Source organism: Alexandromys fortis, unplaced genomic scaffold (genome assembly GCF_014885135.2).
Source record: "Alexandromys fortis isolate MF-2015 unplaced genomic scaffold, M_Fortis_MF-2015_v1.1 scaffold_130, whole genome shotgun sequence".
NCBI classification, from domain to species: domain Eukaryota; kingdom Metazoa; phylum Chordata; class Mammalia; order Rodentia; family Cricetidae; genus Alexandromys; species Alexandromys fortis.
In genome coordinates this window covers 3,285,328-3,309,212 of record NW_026068016.1, presented here as the reverse complement: position 1 = coordinate 3,309,212, position 23,885 = coordinate 3,285,328, and the positions used below count along the sequence as shown (strand labels likewise).

General features: G+C 46.3%; 1 protein-coding gene across 5 annotated transcripts in view; it reads right to left on the bottom strand.

The window, feature by feature from the left end:
* Peli2 (pellino E3 ubiquitin protein ligase family member 2) overlaps positions 1-23,885 on the bottom strand; it is a 141,135-nt gene that overhangs the window by 73,798 nt on the left and 43,452 nt on the right. For all 5 annotated transcript variants that reach the window (XM_050162402.1, XM_050162404.1, XM_050162400.1 and 2 more), the window contains exon 2: positions 16,500-16,629. In XM_050162402.1, coding sequence (XP_050018359.1) covers positions 16,500-16,629 — 130 coding nt within the window. The remainder of the gene's footprint in view (positions 1-16,499; positions 16,630-23,885) is intronic.

Sequence of the window (23,885 nt, the reverse complement as noted above, 5' to 3'; positions counted from 1 at the left end):
CACATCTAAACCACCAAAGGTTCTCCCCAGAATCTAAGACAGGGGTAAGCACAATCCAAAGGGCAAGAGCAGGGGCGCCTTCTCACGAACTGTGCATGGAATTTTAGCACCAGAGGTGATGGTGTTTGGAGGACAGCTATCCCCACCTGTTTCCCTGGTATCAATTTGCATGACTGAAAATATCTCCTCCGCCTCTACCACTCTGAGCTGGGTTGCCGCACAGCCTTTCATGGAGCAAGCCTGGTTCACGGCTGTAGTGATGTCCACTTGCTTCAGACATGCTATGGTGAGCAGATGCTGGGGAAAACTGCTTCAGCCTCCAGCAGAAGCCTGCCAAAGATAACTATGAGACAATGGGGGCAGGGCATCGCAGTACCACGGTTTACTAACAAGAGGTTGTTCATTCTCTAGACTTTTTTTTTTATCTCTGGCTTGCATGCATCCTTCCATTTTCACAGATGCCTAGAAACATCTTACTAACAGCTGCAGACATGTGTCAAGGAAAAGCATCAGATGAATGAGCATCCAGTTTACAGTTTTAGAGTAAATTCCCGCCAGAAGGCAGTGGATTCTGTTGTGCTCATTAGGGTCATCACGGCATGTGGTAATGGATAGCAGGTTTGAATTCCACACAGCTGGCTCCTGAGTTCTAGGGACAGGGACAGCACTGTTGTATTCTTAGATTCTCCAACATAAGGAACAAGATCTTAGACACATAGCCCTTTATAGTTCCCCACTGACTAAACACAGGTGCAGAAAAATAGGGTGCGGTGAGGGAAATCGGCCAGACACATCGCGTGGTGAAGGCGGTGTGGTAGTTAGGGTCACAGCTCGATGCAGGGGTGCTCCTGAACAGAGAGCAGGCCCTGAAGAAGCAAGCGCTCCTCGTTACCTTAAAACTATGCCGTGGATTCAAGTCAAGGGAAACTGTGAGGGGTCCACTCATTCATCCACAAACCGCAACTGACATGGACACCTGAGATCATGAGGTGACAAACACAGGGTGCAGATTTTGGGGGTTCCCTGGGCGGGAGAGGAAGGAGACAGAAGTGTGCCACATGTTCCCACTCACACTGTGAGGACATAGAGATGGGGCTGTGACCGAGACACAAAGCACACCTAGGGCCAGGGGCTGGGGGGAGCATGGGCTTTGCTCCAGTACACACCAGCAAAGGCCGCCCACCAGCAGGATGGGGTGTGAACAGGACCGGCTGTGACGTGCACCCAAGGACATAAAGAGTGGCAGAAGTGAGACTCTGGGGCTTAATCCTGAGGAGGCTTTGGAAGGCTCTGGAGCTCTGCCTTCAGCTTTCACACTGGCAAGAATGAACATGGTGACTTCTGGAATACTGTTACCAAAACTGAGGGCACATTACAGAAGCAGTTCCACATCTGTACACTCAGCCAGCCGTGGCTCAACAGCAGCTGCCACAGCAGCACCAACAGTAGCGACGGGAGTAGCCGCAAATTCAGGAAGTCACAAAAAGCAAAATCTGCATTTGCCACATATCGAGCACAACACATCTACAGAAATGGTGTGGGCGTATCCCAAGGTGGCCTACGACACAGCAATAACCTTCACAGCTTCTGAACCACTGGGTCTCTAACATGGTGAGTGTGTACGTGGGAGGATGTATGTGGTGCCCGCCAAACACTGCTCGGCTTCACACAAGGCACTATAGGGCACCTGCAGCCCCAATCCCTGTGGATTCCCTGGTAAATCTACCTCCATTTGACATAAAAAAGATTTATAAAGTTACCTTTAAGAACTCATATTAACTTAATGTATATTTCTAAACTGAAAACGCTGATTTTTTTTAAACAAATGTGTGTTGTAAAAGTCAGAAGGTTAATAATACTTTTAAAGAACACCTCTTATTAACCAATTTGGGATGCATCTCCCAACCCCTCCCCCCTTAACCTACAAATGTGAGTCCACTGCACGCTCAGCAGATGGTGCTGGGGTAGGTAAAGCCCATGAGAGCCGTTGTTAGCAGGGCTGCTGTTTACCTGAAGCTCCTTCTCCACAATCAGATGTTAAGGACACATCCTCCCCCCACATAATCCCTGCTGCTCCTTCTGCTCCTCCTTTACCTAGCCCTGCCCTTTCATTCCACGGAATTAGTAACCACTACCGCAACCAAGGCTTGGCAAAGTGAATCCATTCTTGTCAAATCAGATAATAGACTGAATGCAGAGAGGAGGAGCATCCACAAACTGAACCACCAGGAAGAAAAAATCCAATCCAATCAACGATCGTCCCAACCAATTCTCCCCTCCACAGGCTTCTCACTGCCTCATCCTAGGGTCAGGGACACTGGTCCTGACATGTGCTGACAACCCTGGGAAACAGAGGCTCAGAGAACCGAAACCAGACCTTCTTAAGCCAAACTAATGCCAGAGTAACCACATATCAAATGTCCATTTACAAAGCACCTCTCCATTTCTATGAGGCCTAACCCCCCATTTCCACGAAGCCTAGCCCATTTCCATGAGGCCTAACCCATTTCCACGAAGCCCAGCCCCCCATTTCCTTGACATCTAACCCCCTACTTCCATTAGGCCTAACCCCCCATTTCCACAAAGCCTAGCCCCCAATTCCATGAGACCTAGCCCCCCATTTCCACAAAGCCTAACCTGTCCCCCCATTTCCATGAAGCCTAACCCCCCATTTCCACGAGGCCTAACGCAGGCGAAGGCTTCTGCTACACAGCATCTGTCACCGAGGGAAAGGGAATCTGGGGGAGCCTGATGCTCCTTCCGTCCCCTTGCCACATCAGAGGCTGGGGCAAGGCAGCTTTTTAATATGGAGTTCACTTGCAAGAGAAATTTATAGCCTATGATTTATCCTCAGACTTCATTCTATGACATGGCAAAAAACAAACAAACAAACAACAACCACACACACCTAGAAGGAAAGATGTAATAATATCCCATATGTTGTCCGTATTAGTTATCCTCACTCGAAGTGTGAGAACTCGAGAGCCAAGGCAGTTCCTTACTCAGATGAAAGGGGTTGGAATTGCAGCCTAGGGAGCTCAATTCCAGGGTCCACGCTAGCGCTCAACAGTTTTAAGTCAACGTCCCTTAACTAACGTAGACCTCCCGTGTTGAAGAATGTCTAGGGACATTTTCAGCAGTCACGACTGAGGTTGGGTGTTACTGGTATCTAGTTCGCCACAGCAAGGAGTTACTAAACTGTCAACAGTGCAGAGGCTGAGACACCCTCCTGACTAACTTCGAGCAACCTTCTGTCCTGCTCACTGCGACACCATCCAGGTGGGAGTGCAGGGCAGAGGACACACACCAGACACTCAGTGTAACAAGAGGAAGCAGAAGCTCAGTGAGCTGCTGCAAGTTTTATTCAACTGTTCACAAACAAGAGTAACAACAACAAAAAATTTAATTCAAGGAGGAATGTTCTCAAGATTACAGCTTGGATTACAAAGGTTTGTCTGTCTACATGTATATAACTGTACCCACACATGCACAGTCCCTGCAGAGGTCAGAAGAGGACACTGTGTCCCCGGAACTGGAGTGAGGGGATGGTTGTGAGCTGTCAAGTGGGCACCTGGAACCAAACTCTTGCTTCTGCAAGAACGGGAGCGCTGAGCCACTGAGCTATTTCTCCGACCCCTGGGTTCCAAGTTTTGAAGATGACACACAGTTAGCTCCACTAGAGAATTTCACACCGCCTTTGCCTACTCTCAGAGGCTTGGGAAGCAGCCGAAAAAAGATGAGGGTCCTTGTGGTCCTACCTTTCCCAAGCTGAGGGAGACATCCTCGTCTGAGCTTCAGCATGTGACTTCTGTTCTCTCTTTACCTCTGTCCACTCAGGTACCATTCCCATGGTAGAGCTAGGCCTTTGGTGGTCAGATTGCTCTGCCCCCTTTCTTGGTGACTCATTATCGCTGCTGGTGAGACACACTTTCATTTTCCCATGAGATTTCACTCAGCTTTATAATGATTAAACTTCTAGAAAGAAGAAAAGCTGTATAGGTATTTCAGCTGCCAGAACACTAGAAGTTATATTTTCTGAGATATTTTTCTTTACTCTCTGCTCCCACACTGTTGAAGTCTCTTTACACTTCAGGGGATCAAGTAAACTGCCTGGAGGGCAAGAGGTTCTAAAAACTAAAAGTGGTTGTTGTTTATGCCATCAATTCTGTGAACTACCTAGGCACCTGCTGGCGAGAGCACGCCTTGCTGTGAATTCAGTTTGGTAGGAACCGAAACGCACCATCACCAAGGCAAAGAAGCGGCCTGGGCCCTAGAATACCATGACCTGAAGATGGCCCGGCACTGGCTCACGACCACTCACCACAAACATTTAAGAATAAACTGTTAAGGATGTATTTACTAGTTTTCAGTTAAGAATTTCCTGGAATTGACAATCTGACACTGAGCAACAACAGAATGTGCTCGTAGGCACTCAGAGAGTCATTCTGCGTCTGCTTGATGGGTGACCACGCTGTGTGGTCCAGGACACTAACGTAGGCAGAAGAGGCTGTTGAAGAGCTATGATCCCTTCGTGTCTTTATCAGGCCCTTGCATATTCACTAGGAAATAGCTGGTTCCCTAGAGCCCACCTGGCAGATGTGTATACTGCCCAGCCTGGCCACCCTTCGCCAGCAACTCTGAGAAGCTGTGCCTCCCAGCCAGCAAGGAGCAGTGTAAGAGTCCAGTCGGGTTCACCTACACTGGTTCACACTAGCCCTGCCTCCTAAGTCAAGCTACTGCCAGACCTCACAAGCATGGAAACTAAGGGAAACCTGGTACATGGCCCCCAGTGAGTATTAGGAATGTTTTCTAGAGGACAGCAAAATACCACAGAATTAAAATAGCATAAAATTAGATTTTTTCCCCAAGAAATCAATTCTATAAAAATTACTGCTGTTTAGCAAGTTTACCAATTTTCCAAATGAAAATAGATTTTTCACTTGCAGTAAAAACTAGAGTTTAAATTGTAGCTGTCTACAAATATAAGTATTGGTGGCTATGATAAACTTATATTTATTTTAACTTTACATCCTAAAGAGTTTTTACAATGCCAAATATCAGATACCAAAAAAATTAACTGTCATTTTAATGCTATCAAAAATTTTAGTTATTAGACTACCCACACACGCCATTAAATAACAATAAACAAACTACTGCGTCCAACAGCGTATTTCATTCACATTACATGAAAGAAGTCAGGAATAGAAAAGCACACACAGTGGATCCTGCTTACAAAATGAGCAGAGGCCACCTGCAGCTTTAGGGTAGGTGGTGGCTACCTGGTTATCAGCTGGGTTGGACAGTATCTGGTTGGGGGAGCGATAGGATCTCTGGGGCTCTGACACAGTACTGCTTCCTGATCTGGATGCTGGGTAGACAGGTGTTTACTTTGTGAAAAGTCACCAAACTCCACATGTAAAATGTATGCATGTTGAAAAGAGTCAGAATAAAATGAAAACCACTAGATCTGGGGGTGTACAGGGACAGGGTTGTGTTGTTATGTGTCGGCCCCAGGCTACACTCGGCACCACAACTAAGTAATGAGTAGGGAAAGCTTTAAATAAGATCTATCTGCCAGAAGTCTCACCTTTCTGACTTGAGTATCAGTGCTAAATACAGACGCTCAAACAGGGCACTCTGGGGAGAGCAGGTAGTGTCTGCAAGTGAGGACACTTGCTGCCCAGCCTGACATCAGACTCAATCCCTGGGGCCCTCAAGTGGAAGGGTACCTGAGTATCGTAAGTCATCTTCTGACTTCCACACACACAGGGTGGCATGTCTGCCCAAACACACAAAATAAGTATTTTTTTTTAAATTAATGACATTCTTATATCTAAGACACTAGGTTGCAAAAGGAACATAACTGGGACGGTTAATGTTGGTTGTCTGGTTCTGGAATCAACTAAAAGCCAGCACCTGTGCACTCCGGGGAGGGACTTCCTTGGCTAGATCATTTTAAAGAGGAACAACCCACTCTGATGTCAGCCGCAACTTCCTTCCAGCCCAGATAAGGGAAGATGGAGGAGGAAGTGTGTTTCTGCCTGCTTGTCTTTATATAGTGTAGGATTCCCCTCCATACACTATGAATATGTTTTATTACCATTGGTTATTAATAAAGAAGCTGCTTTGACCTATACCAGGGCAGAATAAAGCCAGGCTGGAAGAGATACAGAGAGAGAACAGGTGAAGTCAAGGAGACGCCATGTAGCTGCCAAAGGAGAAAGACACTGGAACCTTACCAGTAGGTCACGGCCTCATGGTGCTATGCAGATTACTAGAAATGGGTTAATTAAAGATGTAAGAGCCAGCCAGGAATACACCTAAGCTATTGGCCAAACAGTGTTGTAATTAATACAGTTTCTGTGTGGTTATTCAGGTCTGGGCGGCTGGGAAACGGAGGCACACTTTCCATTTACACCTTTACTCTTGCCGGCAAGTTCACACATCCTGTTGTCACCACTGTTTGTGTCCCTCTCCTGAGATCAGAACCAGCTTCTTCAGGTTCCCCACAGACTGAAGACCAGAAACTTCCCAGGAATATTCCAGGCCTTCAGCTCCAAACTGGAACTGCTGAGACATCAAGGCTCTGGACATCATGGGCTGAGCAACTGCCGGACTCTGCCTCTCAGCCGTGGTCCAGCCATAGTGCCGTGCAAGGTGATCTAAGGAACCTCCTTCCAATAATCCTCATTCTGTGGGGTCTGTCCCTTCATAAAACCCTGACTAGTACACGAATAAAAAATGATTTTCAAACGTTTGTGGAAAAGGATGCAGACAGCTAACAATTTCACCCAGGCATTACCGATCAACTCAGAAAAAATCCTTTTATATCTAATTGCTCGTGTTTAACAAAGGTGTGACTCTACATGGAAAAACAAGTGCAGAACATCTCCTCTGTTCAAAAAGCAAGGAATGGAACTCAGCCGGCAAGTTGAGTAGTGCATGAACAAAAAGAGCCGTGCTGGGCCTCACACACCATCCCTTAGGAAGGCTTTCTCCCAAAATCCTTGTCACTGACCACATTCTCCAGCGAGGAGACGTGCTGAGCTCTACAGTGAGTGCACTCAACGATGCAGAAGCTGGTCGTTATTAATGCTTCACTGCTGGGATCTAAGAAAACGACAAACTTAAATTATCAAGTTCACAGAGGAAGCATATATTCAAATTCAGTTTCAATTTTAACCCATCAATACACTTTAGCTAAGTTTTTCATACAACTCAACAGTCAGTAAATAAATGTGGGTGCCAGGCTTCATGTAACCAGAGCCCATTATGACTTTTTTATGAGTAATTCTTTCCAAAGACCACCTCACCAATATCACTGCACATTAGCCAATCCATTTGATACATTCCAAGTATTTCTTTAGTTACTAGCTGGCAGACTGTTAGGATGACCTGCTGTCCCGGGACAGGCCCACGACAGGTAAGAATATATCTGATTAAGCATGGAACACGTCCTGCGAGGCAACAGGAGAGCAGAAATGCATGCACTCTGGTCTTTGAGGACAAGGACAGTCAAACTCTAACACAGCATCAATGCACACCCTCTGTGAGCTCAAAAAGGACCTCTGATGAGACCAGGAGTGAGAGGAGAGTCCTGAGAGACCAGAGCACAAGTTAGTAGGTAAGACTGAAGCACATCTTAACAAACGAGGATGCTACTGGCAAAAGCACAAAACTGAGGGGAAGGCCATTTGAGGAGTAGAGAGGAAGAGAGCTCAGGGGCTGCTGGAAATGGGAAGAGAATGAAGTACAAGCAAGCATCCCCTCTCACCGTAAGACAAAAGCAAAGGTCCCAGCAGCCACACTTTTCATAACTAAAACATGCAGTTAAACAATCACCCAGATGTAACTACTGCTGGACACAACCACACAGGATCCAAAGAGGCCAGGACACTTTCTCAGGAAGAGTGCACTTTAGTGCAGATGTGTCTAGAACAGCAGCAGTGGTTCCAAAGCAGTCAACGAGTTGCACTGAGTTCATTTCCATGCACCTACAGCATGCTATCGTAACCGCCTCTGCAAACAAACTAGCTATTATCAAAGCCAACTTCTGCAGGGGAGCACTCAGCAGAGCCCTTGATGTCATACACCACTGCTTTATGGTTACGGTGGCAATTCAGCTGCAAGGCAACTCCCTTTTTCAATCTTTTAAATTTATGAGTGAAAGAGTGTGTGTGTGTGTGTGTGTGTGTGTGTGTGTGTGTGTGTGCGTGCTGTGAGCACGTGTGTGTGCTATATGCAAGTGTGAGTATGCACATGGAGGCCAGAAGCTGACATCAGGTGTCCTCTATTGCTCTCCTTTTAATTTTTTGAGACAGGTCTCTCCCAAAGCTCAGAGCTCAGCAGACTGGCTGGCCGGCACATTCTGGGGATTTGCCAGGGCTCCAGATGCGCAGACATGCGGCTGCGCCCGGCTCTTATGTGGGTGCTGGGATCTGAACTCGGTCTTTGCTCTTGTGCACAAGCAGTCTGCCCACTGAGCCGTCGCACCAGCCTGGTCACTTCCACTTATATGAGCAAGAGCTGTGCTAGTTCACCTTATCACCCCAGCAGTCCTTGTCTGGAGACGGATGGATTCCAAAGTCATACTTCCGGGAGGAGGGACAGTCAGCAGCAAACCTCAGCCTTCGTCCCCTTCTCTAGGGAATTTACTACCTGCAGCAACAACAGGCCAGCATTCTGGGGCCTGGGCAGCATACCCACATGAATGGCCTGAGTCAACCCACCCAGCTCTTCTGGACATTTTAAATGTCCGTAACAGGGTTGCAAGTGACTAACTAGGTCGTAATTCAAGTAAACGTGATTAAAAGCATAATTACAGATAAACACATTCCCCAATACTAATATGTTAAGACAAATAAGTAAAATTTTGCTTTAAGGACAACACAAATAAAATTATCTTTCCAACTAATATATTCACTGGGTCAAAATTTTAATTATTATATAAATGTAATATAATTACACTGATAATTAAAGATGTCAAGTGCTTGAATCAAAATTTCCTGTTTTAATAGTCTAGGTCCAAAATTATTCCTCGCCCTTTGTAATCTCAATATCTTTGTTTCCTCTAACACAGACTAAGAACTAGTCACATATATAAGCATTTTGTTCTTAATTTCTCATAGAACAACATTCGTAAGTTTTCCCTTCCTGCTCTAACAAGTCACTAAAGACCTCTGCAGCTGAAACCACAATAAATTATCATTTAGATCTGTTCACCAGTATTCATCAGGTGCACGGATTCCCTGCCAGAATCACACCAGTCGACATCAAGGAGTGAGCAAGTCCCAGGGAAGATTGTCTCCAAGACACTCAGGTTACCTGTAGTCCCCAAGACGGTAAGACTGAAGTTACATTTCCGTGGTGGCTGACAGATCTGCCCCTAGCTTCTAGAGGATGCAGGCACTCTTTGATTTATGGTCCTCTTCCTCTTCCTCAAAGTCCCTTTTGCCCCTCTGCCCTCATCTCTCTCTCAGTCATTCATCAACAATCCTCACTTCCGCTGTTAAGGGCCCTTGCGATTCCACTGGGCCCATCTGGACAATCCATGCTGATCCCTCTTAAAGTTCCTGCCTTAATTCTATCTGCAGAGTTCCTTTGCCAGGAGGGCAACATAGTCACAAAAGCCCCAGAGATTAAGGCACAGGCCCCCTCCGTGTCAGCGTAAACACAAGAGACCCTCTTATCTGAAAGTGTGAGCTCTACTATTCACACCATACAGCAGAGTCACTCGCTGTCGTTGGCACTTGAAACTATGAAACGAGGGTTAGAGAATACACAAAATATTAGTGACAAACATTTATTTGTTGAAATTAGGAAAATCCCAACATTCTGAATCAATCTATCACGTTTCTGAAAGTACTCAATGTAAGAATTGTGAATCAGACTTCTAATTTTAATTTAAGATACATTATACGATAAATTGAAACTTACTTGAAAGATTCATAGAAGAGGACTGATAAGGAATTTATGCTGTTTCAAATCCTAAAATCATAAGTGAAGCTGCTTTTAAATATTTAAAAACATTCCCATATATTTCCTCGTATTCATCCTAGGAAACTACACTCAAGCGATGCAGGCTACATCAACCATTCATCAAGTCATCCCGCTATTTCCAAGCCATCTGTTAGTTGTTACAAGTTGTTAGCGTGATCCTTTCTTTGAAGCACTTGCGCACATGACTCAATGTCTGAGCTAGGAGCTGACTAAAGAAGCCGAGCAAGTCCAGGGCTCCATCTGGCTGGAGGAAGCAAGCAAACAAGTCCTTACACACGAGGACCCTGACGGTGCTGAAGGAGCACTTCCTAGTCCCCTACGCACAGCGAATACACACCCAACACACCTGCTCTTGACCTGACTGCGCTGAGATTTACACGCTTGCTATTTCTACCATCACCTAAGCATGGAAGTTACATATTAGATGGGATTATTACTTTCACTCTACAGAGTTTTAAAAACAACTGGTCAGGTCCTAGGGATCAATGAATTAAAAAGATGTTATTAAAAGTTAACTGCATTACTCGTGTTAGTCAATGAAGTCCATGCTGGTGGCATCCGGATGAGGAACCCTTCTCCCCAGCACCACGCATGCATCATCTGTGCAAAATGCAGACGTCTTCCTGGAAACACGGCTCACGGAAGCCATTCTTCTTGAACTCTTTCTGAGAACCACAATGAAGTTTAACAGATTTCAGATGTTGCTCCCTCCAGCTCCATGAAATCAACAAAAGCCATCGTGCATTCTTCAAAGTCTTCAATGTTGCTTTTTAAGTAAATTATTAAACCTCTGTGACATAGCTGAAGCCTCACCAATAATGACTCCAATTTTATTGCTGTGATTTTTTTTTTAAGTTTCCCAAAAGGTGTTTTTTCATCTCAGTAGACTTGTTCTATAAGGAGCAGGACCATGCATTTCCATTGACATGATCCATTCCTACAAGAACTAGTTCGGGAGTCTGGATATTTTGTCAGGAAATCATTTTAACTGCACAGCATGCTGGAATCTCACAGGTATCTTGTCTTCCCTCTATCAACACTCATTAATAAAAAGCTTTCCAAGTCGCTACTTAACGTTTTAGAAGCTGACTTGTGCCTATCCTTGTACTGAAATAAGTGGACGCACGTTCTAGAAATGGGGTGATCTGTTCTCGGCTGGCACTCTGCAGAGACAGAGACAGTCAGCCCTGCAGAGAACAGAGACAGTCAGCTCTGCAGAGAACGGAGACAGTCAGCTCTGCAGAGACAGAGACAGTCAGCCCTGCAGAGAACAGAGACAGTCAGCTCTGCAGAGAACGGAGACAGTCAGCTCTGCAGAGAACAGAGACAGTCAGCCCTGCAGAGAACACTGACAGTCAGCCCTGCAGAGAACACTGACAGTCAGCTCTGCAGAGAACGGAGACAGTCAGCCCTGCAGTGCAGTGTTTAATTTTTTTCTTCTCTTACAGATTTACAATACTTAAGTACCTACATGGAAAAGCCTTATCAAAACATTGTTGCCTGAATTCCAATAAAATACTTCATTAAATCATTTATAATTTCATTCATTAATTCTTAAAAATATTAAACAGAGTTCAGTGTGGCAACTTGTAGTCAGGAGGCTGAAGCAGGGGACAGCGAGTTTGGGGTTAATCTGGATTACAGAGCATACCTTATCTCACCAGAAAAAAAATAAAAAGAGTATACACTGAGGAATTATAATACAACGACTATAAAGGAAACCAAAATCAATACTATCTAAAGCCAAACTATTTGAGAACGGCATTAGTGAGCAGACTTCAGATACTGACGGGCTGGTGCTTCTCCTGAGGCGCATGAGAGTCCAGCTAAGCCTTTTAGGACCACGAAGACACACGCTTCAAGAGTGGCCCTCATTAAATCCTACAGACTAGGTCAAGCTAAGGTGCTAACACTGAAAATTACATCAGTTTTACGGCTTCCCACAATTACAGTAACATTCATAGAGTGATAGACTTTGAACAGTGCATCAACTACTAGAGCCATACCAACTCAAACACACCCCTGTGGTCTGGATGTGGTCTGTCCCCAAGGGCTCACGCTCTAGCAGCTGGGTCCCTGGTCTAGCAACTGTCAATGGCGGCGCACCCTTACGAGGCAGGCCATGATGATGCCACCCTCAGAAGGGATGAGCGCTGTTTTTACAGAGAGAGCAGGTTAAGGCCTCAAGGCTGGATAAGTTTCCTTAAGAAGCAGTGTTCTGAAGAGTAGCTCCAGGCCAATCTGCTCCATTTCCTTGCTGACACATGCCCCGAGCACATCTGAGACAAACAAATCTCCTTTCTCAGAGCCGCATAAAGAGGGCGAAGACACAGACTAGAGAGGCCTGGACTCGTAGTGTAGTAATAGTCTTAATCTTTCTCTAACCATCACTTACATGCTACTATTTTCCACTATGAAACACACTACGTATAAATGTGATTTCCAATTACTTTTAGAAAGTGAAAATATCCACAAGAGGAGATTTCTGTAAAACATAAACTAAGAAGGGAAAAACTAAGGTAGAGTTTTCCATAGCAATGCTGCTAAATTTAGCATGTGGTTAGTAAAAATACCCCTTATCAGAGATTGGCACCATCACAACCACCATGCTCCTGACTGGTAACGTCACAGTACAATAGTCCCCTCCTATCATAAAAAGTAAATTCTCAGTGCTGTCCTGCCGTTCCCTCCGCTTGACACTCCCCAGTGTTTCCCACTCAGAAAAGGTCAAATCCTCCAGCTAGGCCCTGATCTCTTCACTCTCCTGGTCAGCTCCACCCCAACACTTCCTACTCAGCCTGCAGCTTCTATGGCCTTGCTCAGACTCCTTCCCTGCCTACCTGGTCCACGTCTGTGCCTTTTCCTCCCAGCACTTCTCACAGGGCACAGCTGCACATGTATTCAAATAAGTCCCCACTGTTTGCCTACACTGCCCGACTAGCTCCACGCTGATGTGTTTGTTCGAGGCAGTCTATCCAATACCTGGCATTGTGCCTGGGCGTGGAAGGTGCTGGATAAATATTTGGTGAATAAATGAATGGGTGAATAAATCATGAGGCTTTATGCCTATGTAACAGATCTGTCGGAAGTAAAGCAGGACAGCATGTAATCAGAGAATACCTGTATTAGCCCAAGAACAAATATGCACACTAATAAAGGCTATACAAATAGAGATCATACAACAAAAGCAGGCTTGCCATCAGAATCTGCCTCGGCATAGATGCTAGCATCCATGGATGACTAAGAGGCCCTATCTCCTGCTGTTTACCATGGGCAAAGAAATATTTTGTCTCCAAAAAGAAATACCAAGCAGACACCAGAACACTGAAATGCATAAGAGGAAACTAGAGATCAGAAGAGGCAGCAGGGATCACGGACAAGGTAAACCAGCAATGTCAACAGAGAAAACAAGAACGGCAGCAGAACCAAGTATGTCTAATGCCACAGCCAAAAAGAGATGGAAAGAATAAAGGTGCATTAGGAGCTGGGAGTTCACTTCCCAGTACTGCCTGTCAGCCAACGCCTATTGGTTCATAGATTCAGTTAAACACCTAAGTATGAAGAAATTCTGTTCGTGGCTGAATGGAACTCAGAAGCAGCAAGGGCCAGCAGAGAAAACACAGCAGCAAGAATGGCATGGCCACACAGACATCGGTGTACATCTGAGAAGTCCCAGAAGGCCACAGCTTGGGACTGAGGTCCAGGTCCCTAGACGGTGGGAAGCAGATTTAGTCCTTATTCACAGTGCAAACAATATTCTGTATTTACTAGGTACAAGGCCTTCTGAGGCAGTAAGACAAGTGAGTAAGGCCACAATGACCAGTGGCTCCCATGCACGTGCTTGCACACACGCGAGCACACAGGTCCCTTGTATCTTCATCTTAGTCGGCCATGGTGAGTCAGGCTCAGCTATCAGATCCTCTTCTGAGAATACGAATCTTTAGTGTGACAGTTACATAGTGGAGGAAGGAGCAGCCATACCAATAACTTCCTTGGGACATGCATTGTCCTCTTTCACAACACTGGCTGCTCAGCTGCCCTGACTCTTGACTCTTGCACCCTTCTCTAGCATGACATTTCTACTTTTGCCATTCTTATTTATTTATTTATAGCCAGAATTTGCTCACAACCAAAGTACATTATGGCCTGCTTATTGTCAATTTGCTTAGCTTACAAATGAGTATCCTAAGATGCTGAGGAGAAAAGATTTTTCTCCATATTACAAAGAGGGTCAAGACCCGGTGTGCCCAACTCTTAGTATTGTGGATACTGTGTTTAAACAGACTGGACAACTACTAAGAGATGTGTGCCTTAAATCTATTGAATGAAATCTAAGCAAATAGTAAAACAATAAAAGCTAAATTTGGCGTTAAGAAAGGCAGAGAACAAATAAACAAGAGCCACTGAGCCTATGTGCCCAGAGCTACAGTTTTACATTGTATCAGAGGATGATCTGAGTCGTCAAAGCAAGATCTGTGTGTGTGTTGCTAGTGACCAAACTTAGGACCTTGTACATGCTAGGCAAGTAACTTTACTACCCAGCTACAGCCCCAGCTTTCTGTAGCTTTTGTCAGCCATTCTATTAACATAAAATTCCTTATTTTAAAAAGAAATAATAAACAGTATATAGAAAAATAAGAAATGGGAGATAAATGCCAATGGCTATGTAAAATTAAAAAGACCATATTTATACTGCAGGAATATGTTTAGTACTTGCCATGTGCTCTCAAACGTCTGTCTTACTCTCCTTCCTCACCAGACACTTGGACGTCCCCAGCAGATGGTGGTTTAGGGAGGCACAGCTGGCTGGACTGCTGAAGGCAGTCCTGTGAAGATCACTGCGCTCAGCCTGGGCCGCAGTCCCCTCTTGCTTCCTGACCCACCATAAGGGAAGAGGTTACACTGCAAAGTCTAGCCACCAGTGACTGAGCCACTATCTGTGCCATCATGGCCACCATCAAGTGGCACCTCCCGAAAGTGAGCCAGAGTAAGTTGACTTGTCAAGCATTTTGTCAGAGAGAAAAGTAACTAAAACAGACTGTCTAATGTTTCCAGTGTCCTTGACTTCCCAACAACTTGTTGCTATTCTCTTCCTTTCTTCAGATCTTGGTAAAGGTAGGTTTACTTATAAAATGTCATTTCTTCTCCCAACGTCTACTGTGGCTTTCTGTGGCCAAAGCATGCGCACTCAACATTAATCTTTCTCGACTCTTTGGTCATCATTAGCAGACTATCTGGGCTGGTACACTCTATCAGATTCTCTCAATGGCACTGCTTCAGGATTTCCTGATACCCAAGTGATCGCAGGCTGACCAGCTAAAGCTGTACACAGGCCACACTTGATTCCAAGGAAGCATCCGTCATGTTCCCTGAGGGCTGGTGTCCAGTAAAAACACAATCAGCACTTGATCTGTCCAGGCTGTTCAAAGCCGTAATCACAAACACACCCAGAAGGCCCATGAGAAACATCATGCATTATCAAAAAGATTCTATGGCAAAGAACTGATTTTACTGAAAATTCTTGTCAAGAGTGTAATATGTAAAAATCTGTCATAGTGATAACTTATATTGACAACCAGCCTAGAAACTCAGATTTTTCTCTTGCTTATATATCGGAGAACACATGGTTTAATCCTTTTTTAAAATTTAACATTTTATTTACTTCAAACTCTGTCTTAGTTACTGTTTTATTGCTCTGAAGGAACACCATGACCAGGGCAACTCTTACAGAATTTTGATCAGGAGCTTGCTTCCAGTTTTAGAGGTTAGACCATGATCATGGCGGCAGGAAGCAGACAGGCATGGCACTGGAGCAGGGACTGAGAGCTTACATCCTGATCCACAGGCAGCAGGCACAGATGGATACTAAGACTGGGCGTGGTGTGGGCTTTTGAAACCTCAAAGCCCATCCCCCGTGACACACCTTCTCCAAAAAGGCCACACCTCCTAATCTTTCCCAAGTAGTTCCAACTGGGGACCAAGCGTTTACATTTATGGGCCTAAGGTGGTCGCTCTTGTTCAGACTACACAAACATACTGGGATGACATACGCACAATGAGCATCCCCTATCACTCAGACCTGCGTACTTTACATCGTATTAATCATGTAAACTCAATTCCAAGTCACATGCAGACAATGTAGAAACACGCTGTGCTCGAGTGAGAGGAGGAAAATAATGGATCTTAGCACGCCCAGATTTAATACAAAAAATTCCGTAGGAGAAAGGGCATCACACAGCTCTCAAACCCAGAAGTAACTTGGTGATCCCTAAAACAGGCATGGACTTCAGAGTCACCTGCCCAGCCATCCCGGAAGGTCTCCAGATATGCTGGCGCACTAACAACAGGAAGCAGGAAGAGGAGGCTGTGGACACCTACTGGGTCAGGTCAAGGTGCTGCTACACACCTCACAGTGCACAGCTCAGCTCTACAGACACGGCTGAAATTCTGTCCTCCGTGGAGACCAGAGGTGCCTTCTGCCTTCTGCCATGGCCGCCTACCTTGGATGCCTGGGGTGTGGAGACCACGTGGATTGTGCTGGGCTTGACACCGTTGGCCTTGGTCCGCTTATAGAGGGCAAATCTGCTTTTCCTCCTGCCCCTGTCACCATTAGGCAAAGCACCATTGTACCTAAAACAAAAACAGAAACACTCACTTGTCTGCAAACTTTCAAAGCGTCAAGGGCGAAGGCTTGCAGAAGGGGGCGGGGTGGGGAGAAAGCTGCTCACTGAGCCCCCATGGAGGGGAGTACTGCACGTAGACTTCAGCGGTAACAAAACCCAAATGGCTTCCAGAGACTGCATTGAAAAGTGATGCACAAGTAATTATAGGTTTCCTACTCTACAAAGACAGAATCTTCGGATCCTTTTCAGAAGAGACAAACGAGAAGTCTGCAGGGGCCACGCGAGTGCTGGCTTGATCCTGCCTGTACTGCTCTAATAGACCTCGGGAAACACTTGAGAAACGTTTCAGATGAACTAGTTAGCAAAGAGTATGCTAATTAAAACTCATCTCTCAAATCATCATAATGCTTTATGATCTGTTCTGCAAAAAGACCGAATTTAGTTACTTACTTTCTTAAAAGTTTTGAATCCTATATGCATTCTCATTTGTTTGAACCCTATACTGCTAGGTTAACAGGGGGAAAAAAGCCAGCTTGTACAAATTATACATGCATTTTAGCCACTCTCAGAAAGCCTGGCGAGTAAACAAGTCCTGGGTAAGATTTCTTACATTTAGCTAATGACAGAGTTTAAAGAAATTCAGGATTACAGCTGACAGTCTGGTTTTAACTGCATGTGCTAACCATAGATTTACTGATCTCTGAATGTTTTAACCAGCATCCCATGTGGCCACGCAGATTTGACTAAGATTCTTTGCTGGCAACACGGAGAACCTCCTCTCAAGAGGAGTGAAAGGGGGTCGTATAAATTTACTCAGATAAACACAGCTGCTCCAAAGTCCTCTGAGAACATCAAAGACAAGGGCCATGGGGCTGGTGGCTTGCTCCTACTCTGCCTTATTCAGGAAGAGAGGTGTGGCGTGGGAGGGTGAGGCCCCTGGGAACTGCAGCAGTTGGAACAAAGAGGTCTGGGTGTATATTTAAGAGCTGAGTCAACAGCCTCACCAGACAGTGGTTTCAAATCATCACAGAAGCTCTTTCTCCTGTGCTTATAATCTGTTTCCATGCCCATCAGAAAGGAACCAGCTATCTAAAGATGCCTCTGGACTAAATAAATAATTTGTTTCACCTTTTAGGCCTCTCTTTTTTCCCTGAGGCAAGATCAGAAAAATGTACAGCTTCCATGAATCTGCAATCACTACTATCAAGCACTCACTTCTGGGTATTCTGACACCACACTCCGAACTAGCAGTCTATATCAAAGGAAACACAGAACCAATTAAAGTTGAGACAGTAGACAACGTTTAGGAGCATTTTCACTGCTGTAGACCAGGCAGACGACAAGCTCTGTCAGGGTTTCCCATGCCATACTCTCCTCACTTGCTCACACACTCCTGGTCCGGAAGGGGACGCAGCCTGGTCCGGAAAGGGCCCAGCCTGGGAAGTGTGCAATTGTGCGGCATTCCCTTCTCCCCAGTCTGCCCCTCCCCTCACACCCAAGATTCCCTGTTTTGGTAGAAGATGGTATTGCCAACACCCCTCTCTGTCCCTCTCCCTTTACACCTGGCCCAATCTGGTCAACACCCCCTCATCCTAGAACATATAAAACTGGGACGAGGACAACTGACTGTTTCCTGCAGGTGGCCTAACCACATAAACACAGAGCTAGGGGAATGTCACATTCTGACTGAAGCAAAAGTGAGGGACACAGAATTCATTAGGGCTTTCGTTGATTCAGATGTACTCTAACCCTTACTCAACGAGATTCTTGTTTACAGCCTCAACGTTAGATCCAGCCCAAAGAGACGGAGTCAGAAACGCCAACACATGCAGAAACAATTTAATTTCAATTGCCTGTGTCCATGCATAGATGAACAGATACTGTAGGTTAGACAAACAAACCAGCATGTGGACAGATTGCCTACTTAATGTACCTAGATGATGACAAGCAAAAAATCGTTCTGGAAACAAAGCAGTAGCGGGAAGCAGTGATGAAGATGAGACGCGTTTCTAATTAGTTTAAGCTCCCAAGCCATTCATTCAATATTTATAGTGCCCAGTGCTAGAGCTGCAATGAGAACCAGCTTCCTGTGCGGAAGGAGAGAAAGCTGCAGCAGTGTGGCAAACACACGGGGCAAGGAGGCGCCAGCGCAGAGCAGGGAAAGGCCCTGGACTTGTCCTGAATCCAAGCACACTTAAAACAAGGCGGGCTGAGAGGGTTCCGAGTTCTCCGTTCCCAGAGTGGGGAAGCCGTGGAAAGGAAGGTGGGGAAAACAGACAGTTGAGATTACAAGAGCAGGGCACTGTAGGACAGGTACAGGAGACCAGGGGAGTCTGGCGGGATTTGCTCAGCGTGACAGGACATAGGGACTCAGCAAGTAGGGTTCAAAGTGCAGGAAAAACTAGTAGGATTGCTGGAAACAATCAGCAGAGAGCACCGTAACTGCCAAGGGGCAGGCAGAAGATGGATGCTACCCCCTCCTCCCCAAAAATGTATAAGTACATTCTGGAGCCTGTGAGTGGACCTTTCAGAAAAAGGCAAAGGCTCTCAAGATAAAGTCATCTTGCGTTGTTGGGGGAACCTAGCTTTAATGACAGGAATTTTTAAGAGGCATTGGGGAACAGAGGGAGAGACCATGTAAGACAGACAGGGAGCCCAGAGTTATACAAGCACTCTAAGAAATGCCTGGAGTCACCAAGAACTGGAAGAAACAGGAAGGATCTCCCCTGGAGCTATCACAGGGATGGGGCCCTGTCCACACCTTGATGTCAGCCTTCAAGCCTTCCAGGACTGTGAAAATATCAACAGCTGTTGTCTCAAGCCACAAAGTGGGTGCTCACATATTATACGAGCCCAGGAAATTCCACAGACTGATTCAAAGCCAAACTGTGGAAATGGGCTAGGGCACAATAAAGGTTTAGCGCTGTCTTGAGATGGTGTAAAAATCAGCAAAACTAGAGAGTATTACACAAATATGGAAAGCTCCACCCTGGAGATTCTAACACAGCATGGGGAGCGGGCTCCAGATCCATACCTCGAACCCAGAACAATTCAATGGTGTAGGCAGAGAAGGAAAAAATCAGAGAGGCTCTGGCCTGGCCAGGATGAGGGCACTTGAAATAAGCACTGGACTTCCAGGTTATTCAGAGAAGACACAAAGGAGGGCAGATGTCAGAGGTCTGGTGGCAAAGGCTTTTGCTATGGGGGGAGGGGGCAAACATCAGAGGATGAACAAGATGACTGTTCAAGGGAAAGCTGCAGAGTGGGACATGAAGAAGGCGGAGGCAATGATTATGGGTGGGAACCACTACCGGAACCCACCCTTCTTAGGTGTGCGTAGAAGGATACAGCCCAGGAGGAAGTTTTATCACAAAGACAGAACAGAACAGAACAGAACAGAACAGAACAGAACAGAACAGAACAGAACAGAACAGAACAGCAGTATTGGTCATCGGCCATAGATGACCTTTTCACTTCAAGGTCTCCCTTGGAGGCTCTCCTGTCAAGGAACTTGGTCTGGGTGGTCACAAATCCCTCCTTACTGACCCCCTGAGAAATGGACTCTAATTTCCTCTTCCCTAAACGTGGGTTGACCTTCCTGACCTATGACCTATTTGCCAACAAGATGTAGGAGTGGCCAGAGTCTGAAACTTCCCACACCAGGCATAAAGAAGCTTTTGGCTTCTGCTGGGACGCTGAGGACCCTGAGCTGCCTCCGATGCCACTAAGGCACTAAAAGAATGGTTGGTGATGCTCTCGGCTTCACAGTCTTTACGCTGATGCTCAATCAATTTCAAGCCTGGAATGGGGCTTGAAACAACCTGACAACCATCACCAGCTCCCCTCCCCATCCCCAGTTCTCCTCCCCTCCACTCCCCTCCCCACCATCAGCTCCCTTCCCCTTCCCTCCCCATCCCCAGCTCCCCTCCTTTTCTCTCCCCATTCCCAGCTCTCCTCCCCTCCCCTCTCTATCCCCAGCTCTCCTCCCTTCCCCTCCCATCACCAGCTCCCCTCCCCATCCCCAGTTCTCCTCCCCTCCACTCCCCTCCCCACCATCAGCTCCCTTCCCCTTCCCTCCCCATCCCCAGCTCCCCTCCTTTTCTCTCCCCATTCCCAGCTCTCCTCCCCTCCCCTCTCTATCCCCAGCTCTCCTCCCTTCCCCTCCCATCACCAGCTCCCCTCCCCTCCCCATCACCAGCTCTCCTCCCTCCACTCCCCTCCCCATCTGGTGTCCCACCACCCCCAAGAGAACTGTGGGATCCTGGGAAATCGAGGCACCTGGCACATTGCACCAGAAACACACAGTAAGCATGGAAAGCCCTGCCCGTTGGTGGGCCCAGGCAGAAAGGAAAAATTGTGCTTACAGAGGCAAAAAAGGGCACTGCTCACAGAAGGAGGTCAGAATGCCCTCTGCCTGGCACCTTCCACAGGGGAATCTACAGAAACTGAAGGTGCGGGTGCGACTGACTCACCTTTCAGCCACTGAATGGGGTGTCCAGCTGGAGCCCACAGGGGGCTCCATAAGATTCACATTAAAAAAAATAAATCCGAGGAAGGTTTTAAACATCCATTTATTTGGCTGATGAGTGATTAAAAACTCTTTCAAGACGCAGAGCAAACAGCTTGGCTTTGCAGTAAACATATTTGGAATTTTCAAAAGATAAAATGCTGTGGGGAAATCTGCCCAAGAATTAAAGGGGTTCCCTTGATTTACAATATAGAGTTTGTATACTAATGTCCATCAATATCATTTTCTGTTCACTTGTTTTCTGAAATGGAGGCAATGCTCTTAACACTAGTAAAAACCTCAAAGTGGGAAGAATACACAGACTTAACAGGCAGGAAAGGTTAGGCAGAACCTAAAGCCACGTCCAGTCCTGTATCACTCCAAATAGGGTGCTTTCCAGTCGACAGCAAGAAGTTATCAGTTCAAGGCATCTCCTGACACACGACACAATAACACCATCTTGAAATAACACTTGCCACCTAAAAATTCACTTGTCAATAAATAAATCCTTAGAAAACACAACACTGAGAGAAAGGGTGCCAAGAGTCCCCACCTTGGAGACACTGCAGAGGTAATGAGCTCTGAAGGCAGCATCAGTGTGGAATGAAGAGCTGTGGGCTCCAGCAACCCAGGCACCACCAGCATCCAATGGTCATGATCCAGACAGACTGGAGGCTCAGCCTTCCTTCCGAGTGACACCTGTCACCGTCACCAATAAACAGCAAGCAGTCACTGTAACCAAAAATGAACTGGATGTGACCCTAGCCTTGAGAGGCCGGCAGGCAAGGCACCAGCCCTGGCAAACGCCTGCAATGGGGCAGCTGTGCTGAGGCAGCCCCTACTGACTCACACATGCAATGTACTGCTGCAACTGCAAGAAATGCACACGAACCACAAGTGCCTGGCACTGTGTGCAAGCAATTACAGTCTCGACCCCTGCATTATTTAGCGCACTGATGTCTGGACTTCTCCCGTCCTGATCAAACTGTAAGGCCCAGAGACACACACTGTTCACGTCTCTATGCACAAGCGGTGCTTCACACTGGAGTCTCGTAAAGTGAGCAGCAGAATTGGATATCAGCCAGAGAAACAATTAGGGCATCACAGAAACGTCTGTTCCCTCTGAAGGGAAACTTCTCCTGCTCTGTAGACATCGGTTCACTCAGGAAAGTCTCCCAGCTTTGGCAGTAGAAGATGTTCAAGTCACAATTTCTTGTTGGAAATAATCCCTGCTCCAAGAAGCTATTCAAAAAGTATTCAATGTGAGACATATACACAGCCATGTTCTTTCAAAATGAATCAGGCGTATATAGGGTATATCAGGCTAAAGGCAGGATCACAAGGGCCAAGACACACACCTGAATCTCCATAGACTTGGGCAGGTGGAAGATGCTGTCGAAATAATAAAACACCTATACTGGCAAGTGTTAAAGAAAGAAAATAAATATAAAAATAAAAAAAATCAAAGGAGTGTGACTGTGTCATTTTTCCCAGTTTTATCTTTTAGTGACTGGTGACCCCAAGGCCATACATATGCTAAACACATTACTACCACTGCTATGGCCCCAGGCCTCCAATGGACCACAGCACTATGATACTGCTCTGGTGTCCTGGAGGAGAATGTATTGTCATGTCCCACACATGACAGTCCAGACGTGGAGTAATAACCATCTTCTACACCACACCTGGGTGACATCTTCAGCTTCCTTCTACCATCTGGAAGGTGGTTGTTTTCTGAGCGGTTCCTTCTCTTCACATATATATCCTGGAGGCTTTACACGGAGGAAAGGTACATTAAACAGCCACAAAGAGAGGGATCATGAGACAGAAAAATCATAACTGCACCCATTTGACTCCAAAGAGCAGTTCTTAAACACTTCCACTCAGTGTGGACACAGGAGGAGGTCCGTCCATTCGGCTCTAATACTGGCATACTGTACATCCCACCTAAGAGGTCCCATCCCATGGGCTGGGTCCCTTCTTAGATACATACATACTGCCACTACAGTTGACAAGTGACCTCCAACTTTACAGGGATGCTACAGGTGATGCTACCTTTTTGCTTATCAACTAGTTCTCCAGTTTCCTCATGATAAAAAGCCTTCCAAAGACCAAGCCATGCAAAGGGCCCTCCCCCAATATTCAGAACCCAATCCGAAATGCGCCTTCAGCTGACTATCCCTTGCCCTTCCCTGGTGGGCACATCTACAAGCTCTTATCGTGAAGGGGGGAGGCCTGGATCCTGGCACTACCTCAGTCTCTCACATGACCTTTACAAAACCCTACACTTCTTGGGGGTTCTCAGGAGGGTTTCTGCAATGTGGATTCTGTCCCGTGTGCTTCAAGAGGTCTGAATCCTGACCCCCTCCCTGGACCTCATTAGCACCACACCCACGCTGATCCCTGGGCAAGCACTCTGCACACCCACGCTGATCCCTGGGCAAGCACTCTGCACACCCACGCTGATCCCTGGGCAAGCACTCTGCACACCCACGCTGGTCCCTGGACAAGCACTCTGCACACCCACGCTGACCCCTGGGAAAGCACTCTCTTCTTTCTTGCTTTTATTTAATTCTTACTGATTCTTGAAAGCCAAACTTTTTCTATGTCTTTCTCCAAGCAGGCTACAAAAAGAGGACAGGAGGTAGAGAGAGGGAGAGAGAGGGAGAGGGAGAGAGAGAGAAGAAAAGAGAGGGAGAGAGAGGGAGAGAGAGGGGGAGAGAGAGAGAGAGAGAGAGAGAGAGAGAGAGAGAGAG